Source organism: Moschus berezovskii, chromosome X (assembly GCF_049115385.1).
Source record: "Moschus berezovskii isolate FMDL1 chromosome X, NW_MosBer_1.0, whole genome shotgun sequence".
Lineage (NCBI taxonomy): Eukaryota > Metazoa > Chordata > Mammalia > Artiodactyla > Moschidae > Moschus > Moschus berezovskii.
The window spans coordinates 13,076,601-13,095,837 of record NC_142488.1 but is presented as its reverse complement, the minus strand read 5'-3'; the positions used below and the strand labels follow the sequence as shown (position 1 = coordinate 13,095,837).

At 45.3% G+C, this 19,237-nt stretch overlaps 1 protein-coding gene across 2 annotated transcripts; it reads left to right on the top strand.

Annotated features, from left to right (window-relative positions):
- Window positions 1-398: 398 nt before the first annotated feature.
- GEMIN8 (gem nuclear organelle associated protein 8) lies at window positions 399-18,443 on the top strand. Of its 2 annotated transcripts, none has more exons than XM_055393336.2 (4): window positions 399-554; window positions 7,089-7,134; window positions 8,009-8,441; window positions 17,883-18,443. In XM_055393336.2, the coding sequence occupies exons 2-4, from the start codon at window positions 7,123-7,125 to the stop codon at window positions 18,140-18,142; spliced, it is 705 nt and encodes a 234-aa protein (XP_055249311.1). In that variant the 5' UTR covers window positions 399-554; window positions 7,089-7,122; the 3' UTR covers window positions 18,143-18,443. The 2 variants fall into 2 exon arrangements, with proteins under 2 accessions (XP_055249311.1, XP_055249310.1); XM_055393335.2 differs by lacking the exon at window positions 399-554 and adding an exon at window positions 603-702.
- The last annotated feature ends 794 nt before the right edge of the window (window positions 18,444-19,237 follow it).

Genomic DNA, 19,237 nt, shown 5'->3' with positions numbered 1-19,237 from the left:
AGCCACTTTTTCGGGGCAAGAACCCGAGGCTTAGGGAGGCTAGAATCGGACTCAAACGCATCTCTGGATGACTATTTCAAAGTCGGGGTGTTTCCTCCTGGGCCACAACCACGCTCCATTTAAAAAAAATAAAAAGGAAAAGGCTAACTAAACACAAGGGAACGAAGGTGAGAATGTTGAGAGAAGAGCGAAGAGTTAAATGCCAAGAAACTGTTGTGGACACGGGCCGGCGCAGAGACGAACGCACCCCGCCCACTGCCCGATCGATACCGAGTGCCGCGATCAGATCACGATAACGGCCGTCCCCACGCTCCACCTCAAGAGGAGGAGCCCCACTCCGCGCCACGCCCCTTGCGTGGTGCGGAACGTGGCGCTGATGTGACGTCACCGCGGGGTGGGCGGGAGTTCCGGGGCGTCGCAATCAGGTGATCCGCGCCGGAAACTTTCTTCTAGTCACCCCGGTAACCGCCTCCAACTAGCTTCAGCCAGTTTCCCGTCGGAAGTAGGTCCCAGCTCGCCAACCGCCCAGGATTCACAAGCTACGAGCCCTCGAGGTGATGCGTCCCCTCTGGGGACGGTTGGGTTTCATTTGGGGAGTGAAGGAAGAGCCTGGAGTCCCCTGAGCCAGACTTCCTCTGAGGCCAGGAGAGCTTAGAGCATGGCTATCACATTGTCGTATTTATCACCATCCCGCGGCAAAAGGTGGGCCAGAGGCCCGTGAGACCCCCTAAATCATTGGTGGTGAATTTTGAGAGGGGACGGGAACCAGAGCCTCTCAGCTCTGCCGTGCATCAGAATCACTGGGTGGCTTTAAAATGCCCGGGCCTCCATCCCAGACCAGTTAAGTTCATCGAAGTGGGGCCCAGGTATCGGTTATTTTTATGAAAGCCCCACCCCCACCCCGCGCCATGCGATTCTGATATGCCAGGTAACACTTTAAGCTCGGTCTGAAAAGTGAAGTCGCTTTGCCCACCCAGCCCAGTATCGGAACAGAAGATAGCTCAGGTCAGCCTCATTCTTCGAAGGATGTCTAGGATATTGGCCCGTCTACTCAAAAATTGGGATTTTCTCTTTTCCCTCGCATGTTGACCTCCATGGGATATCAGAGGTTTTGATGGAAGCTATCTGGAGAATATTTGGCACCTACAGTCTTCTCTACTCCTTACCTGTGGGGGTGGAGAAGGTCTTTTCCCTCTTTTCTTCCTTAGTAATTAAGTGAAGTCAAACCAGTGGCCAACGAAGTACCTTTTAGCTCTGAAATCTTGAGAGTTCCTTAGCATAGACCACATGTTTCTGAACAATTTTTTTTTCAGGAATGATTTTTAAAGTTGTTTCACAAGCTAAGTTCTGTATTCAGCTGTTTTTCACCTTAAGTCAGAACATTACTTTAAAGTCTAGACTGAAGATTAATAACACAAATCACATTTCTGGCATTACTTTCAAGAGTTCCCATGAATTGTGGGGTGGGTGTAACCTTTACAAGTACAGTTTATACTAATATAGTTTATAGGAATAACAGTCCCTTTGGGATGGCATTGTGAACAGAAATCGTATATTTTCAAAGACCGTTAGCTAGTAACTCTGGATTGGCATAACTGAAGGCAAGTTCACAGTAAGGCCTACAGATCTCTGATTATTTGTTGCTGTGCTAGGCAAGTATATAAACTAAAGCTCCAGAGAGAATTTTCATTCTAAAAGTGTTTTATAGATGGCAAAGGATTATTTTGTTTTTTAGGGTGCAACATTTAAGGATAGGGTGAGATGAGAAGGATAGGAAGAAAAATTGAACAAATAAGCATATAATAGAGGTTGGAGAATTCACAAATAGATGCGGAACTCTTGGAACTGCATTCCAAGTAACTATTTCCAAGTGACTGGTTCCAGATAACTAGTCATGGTTAGAGCCTTTTTGGTTAATTTCCCATTGCCTGTTGTGTTCATGAGTCAGGAGTTAATTTTGTTTAAGGGTGTCCTTGTATTTCACACAGGGAATTGGTGAGTTAGTGACATGGGGATTGGTAAACTTGGGAATAAATCCATTCACAAATCCCTCACCCTTGCTGACAGATGAACCAGTGCCATTCAGTGGGAGCAATATGATTTGTATGAAAGAGAAGAATTGTTAACTAGCCTTTCAGCCTTTCTGCTTCCCCCCCTGTGCCTTCTTTGTGATATTGCTTCTTTTTGCAACAACCAGAAGAGTAAACTGGGGTTTGGGATGGAGGGAATGAAAAGGAAATCAAACTCAGGTTTGGGGCTCCTTCACCCATCAGTTTGAACTGTTAGAGGCAGAGAGGCCTTCTGAACCCGAGCTCGTGGCTTGTAGGAGGCCTGTTCCTGGCAGAAATGGAGCTTGGCCTGCTGAGAGTGGGAAAAGGCCATGCAGACTTGAGCCATCTCTGATGTCCAAATCACTGAGCAGGGACCGTGCCAAGCCGCAGGAGGGAGCCTCTGAGGGCAGCAAACCAGATGAATTTGCCAGCCTCAGATTGTAGCTAGGGGTGACAAGAAGAAGCTGCGCTCCCAAAAAACCTCCTTTTCTCATAGGAAGTTGCTACCAGCATGTGTGTTATTGGGAGACATCTTTGATAGGGTTATTACCGCATATCCAGAGAGTCCTTAGAACTGCATGTGACTCTTGTCTGTAATTCAGATTTCTCTACCATGCATTCATTTTGAGCAGTCTCCAGCAGACCGGGTTTTTTCAACCTTGAAACAATGTATGCTGAAGGCCTAATTAGATCCCCCAAATTCTATGGTTGCCTCAAGAACCAAATTAGCGAGAGCTTATAGGAAACTTGCATAACTTATTTAATGACCAACACTGAATGTGTTTCTTTGCAAAACTCACAAAGCAGAGGAGTCTTCGTGTGTTTAATTTTCAGAATTCTAGTCGGAAAGTAGGATAAAGAAGAAAATCCAATTACAGAATATCCATTATCGTTTCAAAAAGAATTTGTGTGTCATCTATCTGGTTGCTATGATGTGTCCTAGACCCTGTATTTATAAGAATCTAAATAGGCAGTTAAAAGATTGTATACAGTGTGACTACCTCTCAACAAGCCACATTGCTTACAGGTGGAAATTTGCAACCACTTGGTGGAAATTTTCAAGGACTCAATAGAAATAGTCACGTTTTATTCATTGAAAACCACAAAGCTCTTGTCTGTTGTTGTTCATGTATAGTTAGGCATTTTTAAATGTATCTCTCAGGATAAGCCAATTCATTGAAGAATGAGCTCATTTTTTAAGAAGGGTTATATGGGAAATGTATCATTCAAGACTCAGAGGCACTGTCTTTTGCCTGTGGGCCTCGGTGGTGTTTCGTGAATGACCTCAATGCTGTTTTTTTCCTTCCTTCTCTGTTGGCTGAGGACAGACAATGAATTGGGTCTCTGTGCTCGCCTGGGCTCAGCTGGGCAGTGACTATTGTGCCATTGTCCTCCCTGGGGAGGGCTGCCCAGTTGGTAGGGCTGTGGGTTCCAGCCTCCCCTGACATCAACCCTCTCTTTTCTTTCAACTCCACCTCCCACTAGGAGAAGAGTTGCCACTCAGTCCACGAAGCCAGGTGCCATAAAAGAGTACGAGACGCTCCTGGGAAGGTGGGGAAGGAAAGATCGAATTAAAGACCACTGAAAGGGCATCTCCCATCTGCTGTTCCCATAAGCTTTCTTTTCTTTGAGACGGTAGTAATGTGTGAAAGTACTGCGGTAGTGTCAAGAATTCTTTTAATGTTGGCTTTTCAGAAGCAGTTTTATTAGGTCCTTAAGATCTCTGTGTGAAAAGAGTACCCAGCTTTTAAAAGTTAACAGGGCCCATTCCTCAAGGAGGTTCTCACCTTCCTTTGAGTGCTGACAGATGCGGTCAGCTGGGAAGGATATGGGTTCCTTCTTCCAGGGGATAGACACTGGAAACTCTCTCCTGCTTCCTGTCCCTTGTTGGGTTCCTGCTAGGCCTGGGCAGCTTGTAGGATCTCCATCAGAAATCAGGGCACTACATATGCTTTCTAAGCCCTGTTGATTGATCCTGTTTTCCAAGAGTTAGAATTTTGTTTTGTTCTTAAGTCTTTAAGGTCCATGTAGCTCTTTAAGAAATAGTCCGATTTGCTTATTTAGTCACAGACAGGATTCTTTTGTCCCCAGTATTAGGAACTGGTCACCATGATTGCTGTTGGTCATAATCAGTTTTCTTGTTTGCACTGGTCTTATTCTGAGCCTGATAGCTTCTGAGCTGTCTGAGAATCTCAGTTCTTCCACTTATTTCTAAGTGCAAAGCGAGGAACAGGTAGGATGCTCAGCATACTGAGGGCAGGGTCTCTACAGCATCATAATGGATTAACATTAGGCAGAGGTGGGCAGGTGATGGCCCATGACTAAGAATACTGTTTACATTGTTACAGGGTGGTCTTTTTAATTTTTTTTTTTAAAAAAGGGAAGGCTGTATAGCAGGATATGTGACCCACAGGCCCAGAGTATTTGGCCCTTTAGAGAAAAAAATTTGCTGGAATAAAATACCAAGAGTAATACTGGAAATAGCCAGCTAACAATAATTATAAAGGTCTCTGCAAGCTACTCTTTCTTTAGACATGTTTTTCCATACTTTATCATATTTGATTTGAGAGAGATAATTGATTAATTTGTCATTCATTCTCAGGAACTATTTTTTCAACCTAAAGGAAACTTTTTTATTTACTATTTTTATTGAAGTATAGTTGATTTACAGTGTCGTGTTACTTTCAGGTATACAGCAAAGTGATTCAGTCATATATTCTTTTTCAGATTCATTTCCTTTATAGCTTATTACAAAATATTGAGTAGAGTTCCCTGTGCTATACAGTAAGTCCATGTTGGTTATCTGTTTTATATATAGTAATGTGTATATGTTAATCCCAAGCTTGTAATTTATCCCTCCCCTCATTTCCCCTTTGATAACCATAAGCTTGTGTGGGTCTCTTTCTGTTTTGTATATAAGTTAATTTGTATATATTTTTTTAGATTCCACATGTAATCGATACTCTTTTTAATTGAGTATCTATAGGATTTTAGGAACCTTAAAGATACTTAAAACGTAAAAGCATATGACACATAGGTTTTGGAATATGAGGAGGGAAAATAATAAAGCCAAGGACAGAATGAGCAGCATATTGAACGTAGAGACCGAGGACTCTAAACATGCTGGAAGATGGCAGCAGATTTGACTATAAGTGTCCCAGTGGCCAGACAATGAGGAAAGCATAATCAGTAAAATCGACAAAGTTGCCTGTATTCCATGATGGGTGTAAATTCATCTTTCCTTCATGGCCTGGGTCTTAAAAGAGGTCAGCCTCTCGGCAGATGAATTAATAATGCTTTATAGATAGTCAGCACCCAGGGCTGAATCTGAGTGACTTCTGATCCAAGTGCAGGAACTGGCTTTCTTCATCCCAGCCCCTTGTCCTGGCTGCTTTCTTGCAAAAGTGCTCAGAGTGCCTTTCGTGATTTCTGAGGCAGTGGAACATGGCACTCCTTCTGTCAAATTATTTGTTGAATCAAATGCATGTGTAAGTAACCACGCCTCAAATTAGCACTCCCATCCCTTTTTAATCACAGCCATTGACATTTGAACTGCCTGGCAAACGTGATGAATTACACTCGAACCTCTTAAACAGTTGTCTGCTCTTCTCATGCATGCCTGACTTCTCACTCTGCAGAGGGGAGCCTCTCATAAGCCATTTTGTGTATTTGCAGAATATTGGTACTAGTGCTTCTAAAGCCAGACTGGACTTCCCCAATTATAAATAAAAACAGGGTTGTCTGGGATCTGCAGTAGTGTTCAATCACAGTAATATTTAGTACACATTGGAAGCTGTCAGATCTCCCAGTTTGAGATAATTAATATTTACATTGATCTGGTTCTAAGTATGTATTTTCTAAGGTATAGAAGTCGGGATTCAAAACTCTTAATTTCCCCAAGATGCACAGATGTCTCCTAGGCTTTTCTAATTTAATTCCTATGCTAATTGTTAATCTCTGAAACAAATTCGATTAAGAATCACATGGAGTTCATTTTAATGTTATTATATGCTTCAGGCACTCAGAGTACTGTTCAGATTTCAGTGGTGGAGATAGAAAACCTGATGGGAGTGAATTAGCCACTTAGAGGCTACACCTTACACTTTAGCACTCAAGTATTAATATACACTGATTTCTACTATAATTTCTCTTGTGTTCGTTTTACCTCTATAGGTGGTTAGCTCCTTAATTGTATTGACTGTTTTTATATATATTTCTTCAGTAGCCTATAAAGCACATAGCAGTTAGCCACACTTTCAGATACTTGCTCGTGTTTCAAGCCTTTATAGTTTCAAACTAATGTCAACATTACTTTACATTTGTATTTTCACTGCATTTGTTCACTTTCCCCCAGTTTACATTTACTATGTGTGTGTGAATTTAGAACAGGTAACAAGAAGTGTGGGCTGTGTTTAAGATAAATTTATAGAAGACCATGTCAGCCCTCTTGGAAATACTCTATTTGAAAGCTTATTATATTTAAAAAGAATATGAATCATTCTGTTTAGGCTAAATCTTAAAATATGTGGTCGATTTAACTTATCAGTTTTCCACATTAACCATAGCAAAACATCTGATGGAGATTACAGAATAAGTCGAGTTTTGTTTCTTAAAGCTTGGAGATTTTCAAATTCTACCCTATAATTAAGTGAAGTCGGAGAAATAGGACTCCTTCAGTATCTGATTTCCAGAGTTTCAAAACCCAAGTACCTGTTTGTTTGGCATCACGTTGTGTTAGGGGTTTCGTCTCATAGATGCTTAAATTCTCATGCGTTTTAGGCTATTGCTTTTAACTTTTTTCTTAGGTACATTCTGGTATATGCTGGCACTTTGAGCATCTCTGAACCCTTGAACAGGAGGGGGAAATTTTAAGTCTGTTTTAAATAGGTTGTAAAAGGTGCAGCTGCAAATTAAACTTTACCTTGAGGTGTTTCCTGCCATATCATTAAATCACGAGAGGTAGGTATTGGGGAAATGGCCACAAACCTCACACCACTGGACTGACCAGATGTCTGCCCTGGGCTTGTTCTTTTCTAGTTTCGGAGCTCGGTTTGGACTTTCACAGTCAGAGATGGAGGCAAAGGTAAGATTTTTCTTTTTAACTCATGAGAGAAAAAAAAAGGTACATTTTCACTTTAAAAGTCTTAGTGTCTCATTGCATGATGGAGTAGGCCAAAGGGATGCATCAGAAAGCTATAAGTAAAGCACCATGGGGTGTGTGGCGAGTCAGCTTCTGTCCCAGGCACTGAGGGCCCGCAGGTGTTTAGGGGCCAGAGAGGGAGGGACCAGAGAACATCATCCTCAGTAATCCCCGTGCTTCTTGGCAGGCATTTCTAACTTGGAATTGGTCACTTCATTGCAGCAGGTTGAAAGGTCCAGGATGATAGGCAGTGGCTCCTCATTGCTCCCTGCGTGTCATCTAAAAATGATTATTATTAGCCTCTGTCCCTAGTTTATCAGGGAGAAGGAAATGGCAGCCTACTCCAGTGTTCTTGCCTGGAGAGTCCTGTGGACAGAGGAGCCTGATGGGCTGCTGTCCATGGGGTCACATAGAGTCAGACGTGACTGAAGCGACCTAGCATGCATGCATGCATTGGAGAAGGAAATGGCACCCCACTCCAGTGTTCTTGCCTGGAGAATCCCAGGGACAGAGGAGCCGGGTGGGCTGCCGTCTATGGGGTCGCACAGAGTTGGACGCAACTGAAGCAACTTAGCAGCAGCAGCAGCAGCTAATTTATCATGGGCCTTCACCCCAGTCATTGTTCAGTGCCTACCTCATGTGCAAGTACTTCAGAACAAGTGTGCACTCATGGGCGTGGACCTGTCTTATATTCTCTTTGGCCCCCAGGCACTCTAATGAGGAGGAAGTATTTAGTAGTTACACAGTAAAAAGGTAAGTTGATTGACTGAAGGTTTCTTTTGAGGCTGAACACGTGTGAGTCTCCCGTGTTTTGTAGCCAGCATCCGCACAAGCTCCCAAGTCTTGGTCCTCTCATCCAGTCTATGCAAGGTACTGGCACCATTACCATCAAGCCATGGCATGGATGCGCAGCCACCAGAGTGCCTATCAGAAGGCGGTGGAGTCAGTCCTCACTTCCCCGTGGTACTACCCAGCCACTGACCTTGACCAGAGCGCTGCCACCAAGGATGGCAGAAGTCCTCAGTCCCGCTCCAAGCCTCCCTCGGCCTCCGGGGACGCCTGCCATGAGCGTTCACGCCCTGGCAAGCCGGGACCACAACGACGCAGCACAGAAAAGCCAGCCCAGTTCGCAGAGGACAGCGAGAGCGAGTCTGACGACTGTGGCATAGTGTGCGACCTGAGCAACATGGAGATCACGGACGAGCTGCGCCAGTACTTCGCGCAGACTGAGCGGCACCGGGAGGAGCGCCGTAAGTACAGCCCGCCCCGCCTCGGGCCTGTCTTCTGCCTTCATGTACAAACGTCTAACCCCTTGCTTGGGTCCAGGTAATATTCAAACCCAATCCTAAGCCTGGAAAAACTCTCATGACGTGGTACCTCACTTACATTAGTTTTCCAGAGTTGTTTCAATATAGGACTTTTAAGAAAAAAAATTCTTGTGGTGGTGGTGGTTGTTTAGTGGCTGGCTCAGTTGTGTCTGACGCTGCAAGCCCATGGACTGTAGCCCACCACGCTCCTCTGTCCATGGGTTTCTGTAGACAAGAATACTGGAGTGGGTTGCCATTCTCTTATCCAGGGGATCTTCCCTACCCAGGGATCAAACCTGCGTCTCCGGTGTCTTCTGGATCAGCAGGTGGATTCTTTACCACTGAACCACTGGGGAAGCCCTTTTTAAATTCTAGAACAAAACTTATCCTAATAGTACCTCTATCACTGAATTTTAGGCAGTACCCTGGATGGAGTATTTGCATGCGTGTGTGTATGTGTGCATTCCCTAACCTACACAACAGTCCTTCAGGGCTTTAAGCCCATTTCACACTTGAGGAAACTGGACTTTCTCACATATGAAACCTCAGGAGGTTTCTGGACTTGTTCTATGATACCAACTAGTAATTTGCTGCTGCTGCTAAGTCACTTCAGTCGTGTCCAACTCTGTGCGACCCCATAGACAGCAGCCCACCAGGTTCCGCCGTCCCTGGGATTCTCCAGGCAAGAACACTGGAGTGGGTTGCCATTTCCTTCTCCAATGCGTGAAAGTGAAAAGTGAAAGTGAAGTCGCTCAGTTGTGTCTAACTCTTAGCGACCCCATGGACCACAGCCTACCAGGCTCCTCCGTCCATGGGATTTTCCAGGCCAGAGTACCAGAGTGGGTTGCCATTGCCTTCTCCGAGTAATTTGCTATTAGGATTCAAACCAAGGTCTGTCCAATCCCTGTGCTTATTCATATAGCACAAGCTTAGGAAGTAGATTTTGTCCCTGAGACCATTCGGTTCCTAAAGTCCTGTTGCCAGCTTACTGGATACATAACTGAGAGACTGCCGTGGTGCTGCAAAGCCACCAAGTCTTCAATCTCAAGCTCCCTTCAGAATGGAGACCAGTGAGAACCTAAACAGAGCAACAAAATGCCTGGTACTTACCCTTTCTTGTTTGATGGTTCACTGTGGCTATCTGTCCCTAGGGTTAGAGAATTGTGATAATGGTCTTATACCTTCAGTCAGAAAGTAGGAATTTTCTTAATTCCATACTAACTTGCCACAAAATGACTAAAGTTGTTCTTTGTACTTTCCTTACTATTAAGATTCACCAGCGCATTTACTGGAGAAGGCAATGGCAAGCCACTCCAGTCCTCTTGCCTAGAAAATCCCATGGACGGAGGATCCTGGTAGGCTGCAGTCCATGGGGTCGCTACGAGTCAGACGTGACTGAGCGACTTCACTTTCACTTTTCACTTTCACACATTGGAGAAGGAAATGGCAACCCACTCCAGTGTTCTTGCCTGGAGAATCCCAGGGACTGGGGAACCTGGTGGGCTGCCGTCTATGGGGTCGCACAGAGTCGGACACAACTGAAGTGACTTAGCAGCAGCAGCAGCCCATTTACATTTTAAGTGTCTCTAACAGACATACAAATGCTTTTCTCCCTATTACAACCAGTGTGTGTGCTTTGTCACTCAGTTGTGTCACACTCTCTGCGATCCCATGGACTGTAGCCTCCCAGGCACCTCTGTCCATGGGATTCTCCAGGCAAGAATACTGGAGTGGGTTGCCATGCCCTCCTCCAGGAGATCTTCCTGACCCAGGGACCGAACCCAGGTCTCCTGCATTGTATGCTGATACTTTACCATCTGAACTACCAGGGAAGCCCGTTACAACCAGTAGGCAGTCCCAATATTGTTTTTATTGCATTCTAATCATATATATTTTACTTAGAATTTTCTAGTAAACAGGCATAGAAATCTGGGGATGTGTGGTTTTCATTTACATCTTGATTGACCTGTATTTTCCTCATGATGGGTGAGCATTTATTGATGCCCTCTGAGTGCAAGGAACTGAGCAGTGGGCTGCGTGTCAAGCCTCGTGGCCTTTAGTATCTGCCTGTGGGTCTCACTAAACTACTCATTCCGTTTTTTTACTTCCCTTCTTTTGATTAAACTGTTGGCTTCTTTTTTGCATATCAGAAAGTACATCCAAACAAGTCTTTTTAAAACTACTTTCTACTACACACAGAATACATGTCTTTCCATGATCTTCAGAAATAAATTTTACCATAACCGTGAGTCCAGTTTAAAAGTATATAAACAGATAGGAAGAGTCGTCATTGGATCATGTCCACGTGTGTGTGGAATGCTGTTACAGGCTTTTGGAAAAGAAAATATGAGGAAGCCAGTGCTTATTTCTCTTGTCCTTACCCAAGGCAGAAGAACATGTTTTTCCTGCCAGAAAGAGCGCTACTTTTGTGACAGAAATTGTAATTAAGGATGGGAGCAACCCCCAGCCATCTAAAAGGCCATTTTGAATGACCTGCTAATTTAAACCTGAAATATCATCTATACCCAAGTGAGGAGTTAGAAGTTTATGAGTGAGTGTAGGAGTCAAGGGCATCTGCCCTGGAAGGACTGTCAGGTCCCCGGGAGACATGAGAGTTGTCTGGCGGGGGTGAGAACAGGCTTTGGTGTCAGAATCGAATCTTCTCACGAAAGACATGGTATCTCTGAGAAGCAGCTGCCGGGGCCTGATGCTGCCCCTCCAAAATAACAGGCATGGCTTCACCAGCGCTAGGTTTTCCACTCTTTCCAGCTCTTTCAGTGGTGTACAGGATCAATATGTGTCCTCGGAGCAGTCATGAATGATGGCACTCAGATGTAAGTAATTGGAATGCCCACAGTGCTTTCCAATCCATTACCTCTGCTAGAAATGCTCACAGAGGTTCAGTTACACACACAGCTGGGAGATGTTTGAGTAAAGAATGAGGGACATGCGTTGTGTGAATACTTGGTTGAAGTTGTTTTGCTCTTTGAGCCACTAGAAGCTATTTATTCAATCAGGGCAAACCCAGCCCTGCACATGAATCATTTAGAGAACATAGATTGTATCAAATATTACTAGCAAGGGAAAACGTAGATAAACTTGAAAGATTTAGCTTTTTCTGGACTACTCAGCTCCACAAGAACTTACACATTTTACAGTTTAGTGTCATCTGAGTTTTATTTAATGTTTCCTTGGGATAAAATCCTTTAGCGTGGACAGCGTGTTCTTGTTTGTGATTACTATTCTTCCAGAGAATCTCTAATTTCACATATTTCCATGATAAAATTTTTTTTAAAAATTAGGATAAATAAAGAACTCCTCTTGTGCAGGGGTAACAGGCATGCTTTTGATGGTTACATATCACATTTTCTTAATGGATATTTCTGTTATTTAAAACTTCACTGGTAATATTACTTAGGGGAAATTAGACGGTTGTGAAGTTTTAAAAGGTTGACTGTGTTGTCAGGTATTAGGAAAAATAACTGTTAGGTTAATAAGGGAATCATTTTTCGTCATAAATAACCATGAGCTGAGACTGTGAGGTCCTCATCCTAATACTTAGAGAAGGAGGCCCCCCGAACAAACACCACTGTTGTCCCACCGAGAACCAGTCTGATATTTTGGGGGTAGATGTCAGGCGCAAACAGGGACATTGTCTCAAAGAGCATAAACCAGTGTGGGAAGAGAAGACAAAAATCAAGTTTAAAAGGATACTAGAAGAGCTGTCTGGGGTGCGGGTCATGGGTAGCTTTGCAAATGAGGGGAAGAGCCAGTGGGCTCAGCTGTCAGAGGAACTCCACCAGGTGATTGTGGAGAAATGGAGTGTGCACTCGGCTTTGAGGTACTGCATCCGTGTGCAGTGACAGGGAGAGAAAAGGCTAAGTGCACGCCTGTGCAGCACTCAAAGCACTGTTCTTACCGAAGGGCCCAGGTGTGGTTCGTGTACGGGTGATGGGCGCGTCTGCTCCACTCTTTGGTACCCACCCCCGCTCCCCACCTCCTGCCCCGAGCAGGAAGGTGTAGACTCTAGGCTTCCTAGTGAGCCTTCAGTCAGTCTGCTGGAAGCCCAGCCCACCCTCCCTGGAAAACCTGGAGGATATAGCGACGTCTACGGCCCGGTGTTCAGTGAGCCACCCTGGTTTCGTCGGTGAGGTTCGAGTGTGGGAGCATGCTGGTGGAACACAATTCCACCGTGTGTGTGTCTCATCTAGTCGAGATGTTCAGATGGGCTTCAACCAGTCTGTGAGAGGACACGTGTGAATGGCCATAGAAAAATGGAAGGGAGGGCTGGAAATGCACTTCATTCTGAAAGTAAGCTGCCCGGCTAGCTCAGTTGGTAGAGCATGAGACTCTTATTCTAAAAGTAAACACGGAGATGGCCCATGGACTTGGGGATTACATTTGTCATGGAGTCCGGGATGCGGGCTGAGGAGGGAAGAAGACCCATCATAGACGGCTCCAGCTCTTGGCAAGCACCTGTGTTCTGGGTGTGTTGCTGACGAGCCAGAAACAGGGCATTAGTGATATAAATCAAGTCTGTGCTTTCGCTCAGTTGTGCTGAGGTCATTAATCCTGGCAACACAGCAGAGAATATAACCAGACATGCTAATCCTAGAAAAATGGGGGAAAATCACATTCTTCAACACTCATTTGTCTTAGTGCTTTGTCCTCTGAAATGTTCTGCCTTTGGGCTAATTATCTGTGGAATACTGAATAAATGTTTTCCTGCTATGTCAGGGTCTCTGAAGTCCAAGTCACTTCCCATGATAGTTTTTTTCCTTTATAGACTTTAAGTCTACATTGGTAGCATCATGTGAGTGTGCCGATTGAGGTGAAAATATCAAGGTTATATAGCCTGAACCCAGAGGAGTCCAGTAGAGTTTCTCCCTGATGGTATAATGCTGTTTTTCCTACTTTAACTCTATGTGCATGTTAAGCCTGGAATTAGTTTCCTAGTACTGTTGTAACAAATTACACAAACTGTGTGATTTAAAACTACAGATTTAAAACTGTGATTTATTTTCTCACAGTTATGGAGGCCAGAAGGACAAAGTCAAGGTGTCGCCAGTGCCACACCTCCAAAGGTTCTGCTGCCATTTTTCCATCATTTCCCCCGTGTCTGTATGTGCCTGTTCTGTCTCATATAAGGATACTCTTATTGGATTTGGGATCCACCCTAATCCAGAATCATCTCAATGCGTACTTACATCCCCAAAGTCCCTGAGCTTCTGAGGTTTTGGGTAGCTGGAAATTTGTAGGCGGTTTACCCCGCCACAACCCTGTGTTAAAGGTGGAATCAACAAAGATACTCCAATTTGTTTTAAAGCTAGTTGCCTTGGGCAAATATCCTGCACGAAAAAAGTGCTTAGTAACACTGAGTCCCACAACTGTTTTCAGGAAAAATGACTGACCTCTGTGTGACAAGGGCCAGTTATGTCTGAAGTGTGATGTTCAACTCCTCTCCTTGTCAGCCATCTGGTTAGCTGAGCCCTTACCTTGTTTTGACAGAAAGAAAAATGGCCAGTGATTGACAATCCTTTCCTTAATTGGGACGGAGGAAGCAATAAATATAACCCAGATTAAGTGGATGCCCCCAAATGAATATTGAATCCTGAGGTTTGCTTGGATCTCTGGGTCAGTGTGCACTAAAGTACTTTGATGCGCCACCTGTAGCCTCCAGTCCAGCCAGTCTGAACGTGCTTGGTTTTAAGCTGACCAGGTTTCAAGTCTGTATTAATAATCTAATGTTAGAACTTAGATTAAGGGAACAAAATCAGACTACCACTCAGTAGTGCCTCTCCCCAGGGAGATTCTGAGGCCCTCTGGGAGAGGCTCTGCCCAGTGCCTTTTGAGAGTTGAGCATCTGTTTCTCCATCACTGGGTTGTCATTATTCTCCAACAGCATCTGGAAGGGACAGTTGTTTACAAAGAATAACGTATGGCCTTTGCCCGAGCTTTCTGTTGACAACCATTTCTGACCACCTGCTTTGGGTCAGGCATTGCAGCCTCCCCCAAGGTCGGGGAGATGGGGTGAGTAAAGGCCACAGTGCCCTCCCCAGGGTGGACTCCCACAGGTAGGCCACTGGTGCCTGGGGACCTGCTTCCTCTCTCTCTGATCTATGTTTGAGGGCAACTACCTGCTGTGCAGGCTTCCTAGGTGACACTGGTGGTAAAGAATCCACCTCCCAATGCAGGAGACATAAGAGATGTCGTTTTGATCCCTGGGTCGGGAAGATCGCCCAGAGAAGGACGATCTTCCTTCACTCCAGTATTCTTGCCTGGAGAACCCCATGGACAGAGGAGCCTGGTGGGCTACAGTCCCTAAGATCACAAAGAATCAGACACAAGTGAAGCAACTTAGCACGCACAATGTCCATGAGGTAGTTTTTGTCAGAAAGGCAGCAGAAGCATCTTGACAATAGTCATGGTAAGTTATAAGGAAAACAAATAAAGATGCAAAAGTAAAAAGGTTAAAGTCACATATTCTGATGGCAGAGAGCAACACTAAAGACAGTGAAGGTTCCAGTGTTTTTTAAAACTTGTAAACTCAGAGACTGACTTCAACAGGAAGTTCAACATCTATTGTGCCACTAAACCTGTCGGTGAGAGTGACGGTAGTCTTAGGACAGGCTTGGGAGTGAAAGGCCCATGGTCTGGGCACCACTGCCCTCCATGTGCACAGGCTCTGAGGGACCGTGTGAAACCGTTTCCTCAGAGCCCAAAGACTATTAACATGTCCTAGGCTGTCACAGGCAGCAGGGGGGCTCTGCTATCCCTGGCTTGGGTGGAGATGCCAAGCATTGAACATCTTAAATCCTGAACTTTCAGATTTGCCAGAAAGACCAGAAATGAGAAACAAATGCTTGTCAACCTCCCATTCATTTGCACATCAGGCCAATATTTTGGTTTCAGTTCAGTCGCTCAGTCGTGTCCAACATTTTGTGACCCCATGAATCGCAGCATGCCAGGCCAGGGTCTTTTCCAATGAGTCAACACTTCGCATGAGGTGGCCAAAGTATTGGAGTTTCAGCCTCAGCATCAGTCCTTCCAATGAACACCCAGGACTGGTCTCCTTTAGGATGGACTGGTTGGATCTCCTTGCAGTCCAAGGACTCTCAAGAGTCTTCTCCAGCACCACAGTTCAAAAGCATCAATTCTTCGGCGATCGGCTTTCTTCACAGTCCAACTCTCACATCCATACATGACCACGGGAAAAACCATAGCCTTGACTAGATGGACCTTTGTTGGCAAAGTAACGTCTCTGCTTTTCAATATGCTATCTAGGTTGGTCATAACTTTCCTTCCAAGGAGTAAGCGTCTTTTAATTTCTTGGCTGCAATCAGCATCTGCAGTGATTTTGGAGCCCAGAAAAATAAAGTCAGCCACTGTTTCCCCATGTATTTGCCATGAAGTGATGGGACCAGATGTCATGATCTTAGTTTTCTGAATGTTGAGCTTCAAGCCAACTTCTTCACTCTCCTCTTTCACTTTCATCAAGAGGCTCTTTAGTTCCTCTTTCCTTTCTGCCATAAGGGTGGTGTCATCTGCATATCTGAGGTTATTGATCTTTCTCCCGGCAATCTGATTCCAGCTTGTGCTTCTTCCAGCCCAGCATTTCTCATGATGTACTCTGCATATAAGTTAAATAAGCAGGGTGACAATATACAACCTTGACGTACTCCTTTCCCAATTTGGAACCAGTCTGTTGTTCCATGTCCAATTCTAACTGTTGCTTCCTGAACTGCATACAGGTTTCTCAAGAGGCAGGTCAGGTGGTCTGGTATTCCCATCTCTTTCAGAATGTTCCACAGTTTATTGTGATCCACACAGTCAAAGGCTTTGGCATAGTCAATGAAGCAGAAATAGATGTTTTTCTGGAACTCTCTTGCTTTCTTCGTGATCCAGCGGATGTTGGCAATTTGATCTCTGGTTCCTCTGCCTTTCCTAAAACCAGCTTGAACATCTGGAAGTTCATGGTTCACGTATTACTGAAACCTTTTACACTAAGTCAGTTCTGTCTTTTGTGTGGATAGGGTAACAGTTATATTGTATTTCTTTTGCTTGACAATCATTTGGATTATCCACATACTACCTCCTTGTATAAAAGATGCTGCAGGTATGCTGAGACAGAAATGGCCACATGCATTTTTAATGTTTCCAAGCTTATAAAACTTCTCTCCAGCTCCATGGTGTGATTTATAAATGAAAGAGATTTGTGAGTGTCTGTACCTGGCCACATAAATAGCATAGGCACATAAATATCTCACCATTCACTTGATGTACTCACTCTTGGGTTCCCTTCCATACTGAGCTTTCATTCTACTTTTTTTTTTAACCAAGGAAAAAATTATTTATATCATTGTTTTATTCCCTACAACCATCTTCAGTCCTTACTATGTAGCATTTCTCTTGGTAGCAGCAGTGGCTGCAAAAGTGTGCATTCTCTGTTCTTGACAGTCACTTAGAAAAATCTGTAAGTTGGCTAAAATTTGACCTTAGGTTTTGTTGACATTTTTATGTTGTTTCTAGTTTACATAAGAATAAAAGTTATGCTACTAGGACTTGTTATGGTCAAAACAGAGAGGGGAGGATAATGTGAGTAAATATGTGTTGTTTTACAAGAATCCATTTAGATGAGATCAGAGCATATAACCCACCGTCATGAAGTTGAGCCTAAGCTGGCCTGGAGCAAAGGGAAAGCCCCATCCATCCATAAGGAAGGCGGCTGGTGGGCTGCTGCAGGCAGCACAGAGGCCTTCCTGCCATCTGCAGAAGCTTGCTTTCTCGGCCCTTTCCTACCTTTGGCCAGCCTTGAACCCCGTTCACCTTTCCTCACGTGGTGTGATTTGTGTTGAGGAGGTGTGCGGGGATCGTCGCTCATCCTCACGCTCTCTAGCTGCTAGCACTCACCCTTTTCCAGATGACCTCAAACTCATACCTCTTCCACAGAGGTGATTGTTTTTCCCCCACCAGGTTATTTGTGGTGGGAATTACTACTACTTGCAGCCCTGGACTTGGCAGGAAGTGTTTACTTTCCCAGATGGCCAGGTCCAATGTTGGAACCCACAGGAGTACCACTGGCTCCGCTTCACGGGGCAGCTTGTAGGAAGTCATGTGGACCCAGAGAGACCTGAGGGGCTGCATTTTTCTCCTCTGTTTTTCAGGCCCATTGCTGAACGTGGATAGTTTGGGGTGCTGAGTGAGTGAGAGATGTGCTTCCTAAAGGAGATAGTGATCACCCCACATGGGTTACGCCTTAGAGTCTGAGACGCTCCCAGGCAGCGGGTTAGGGCCAGGTGCCCTGACAGTTAGAAGGGGAAGGCGGAGGAAAGTGAGGGCCAGCTGAGACGACCCGGCTCACAGAGTATGTTGCTTGCTTGCCAGGGCGGCAGCAACAGCTGGACGCAGTGCGCCTGAAAGACTACGTGAATGCCGACCATGGCCTGTACTGCAACAAGGGTGACCGCTCCGTGCTGCCCCCAACCGAGCGGCCCGGAGAGCGGCGCCAGGCTGAGATGCAGCGCCTGTACGGGGCCAGCGCCGCCAAGATCCAGGCTATGGAGACGGCCATGCAGCTCAGCTTTGACAAGCACTGCGACCGCAAGCAGCCCAAGTACTGGCCCGTCATCCCGCTCAAGTTCTGAGCCCCGCCCGGGGGGCCCCCACCTACCTCTGCCTCTGGTTGCCTTTCATGGTCGCCCTCTCCCCCTCTCCCGTGGCTCTTCTCAGGGAAAGGGGGCTCGATGCTGACAACTGAGCATGTTCACCCAAGTCCCCTGGGGGCAGTGATAAGGCCAGCCACCTGGAAGTGGGCAGGACGTGTCCTGTTGCGAGAGGTTTTCTTTCGACTTAAAACAATAATTTCATATCCATCCTGTTGGTTTTGAATGTTAATAAAGAGTGACCAGTTCATTAAAGTTCTTACTTGGAGATCCTGCCTAGTCATTATGTTTCTCTTTTCTTCTTTCTTTAACCCAGCTGAACTAGGCGAAGGCTTTTGGGGCTCAGATGTCCTCTCCCACCCAAGTCCTCTAGCCCTGCTGCAAAGGATGCAAACCTGCTGGCCCAGCAGTACAGAGCTCAGCAGAGTGCATGTACTGTCAAGGGCCAGAGTTCCTATTTTGGGCTTCCAGGCCCCATGGTCTGTGTACCAACTTCTCAGTCTGCCCTTGCAGGAGGAAGACGGCCAGAGATGGTGAGTAAAGGCCTGGGCATGGCCACATGCCAATAAAACTTTATTGGTGAAAACAGGCCAGGTTTGGCCTGTGGGTGGTAGCTTGCCAGCTCCTGCTCTAAAGGAATGAGAATACGTGTCTGATGTCCTTCTGGTTACCTTTTGTCTCGACAGAGCTTGAAAGTCATCCAGAATTGAGAGCCGAGGACAGTGATTCCCAAACCTGCTCACCTCTGCAGTCTCCTCGGTGGTAGAAAAGGTGTCATATTACATATAGTGAATACTGTTTTGATAAGAGAATATATTTCAGGGAACAAAAACCTAAAAATGGATGTCTCAGTCCATTTATAAAAGCCAGCTGCCTTTTAAATAAGTTACTTTGGTGCGTTGCCAGGGTGAACCGCACTGACCTGCGAAGATTAGCACATCCATCAAAGGTTGGTGAAAAGATAGAGTATTGACATGTTTCTCCCTCGAAACACTTGGCAGTGCATTTCAGCCCCTGCCCTGAGACAAATACGTTACTTTTCCTCAGCCCCAGGTGCTTATTTTTCCAAGCTCGCCT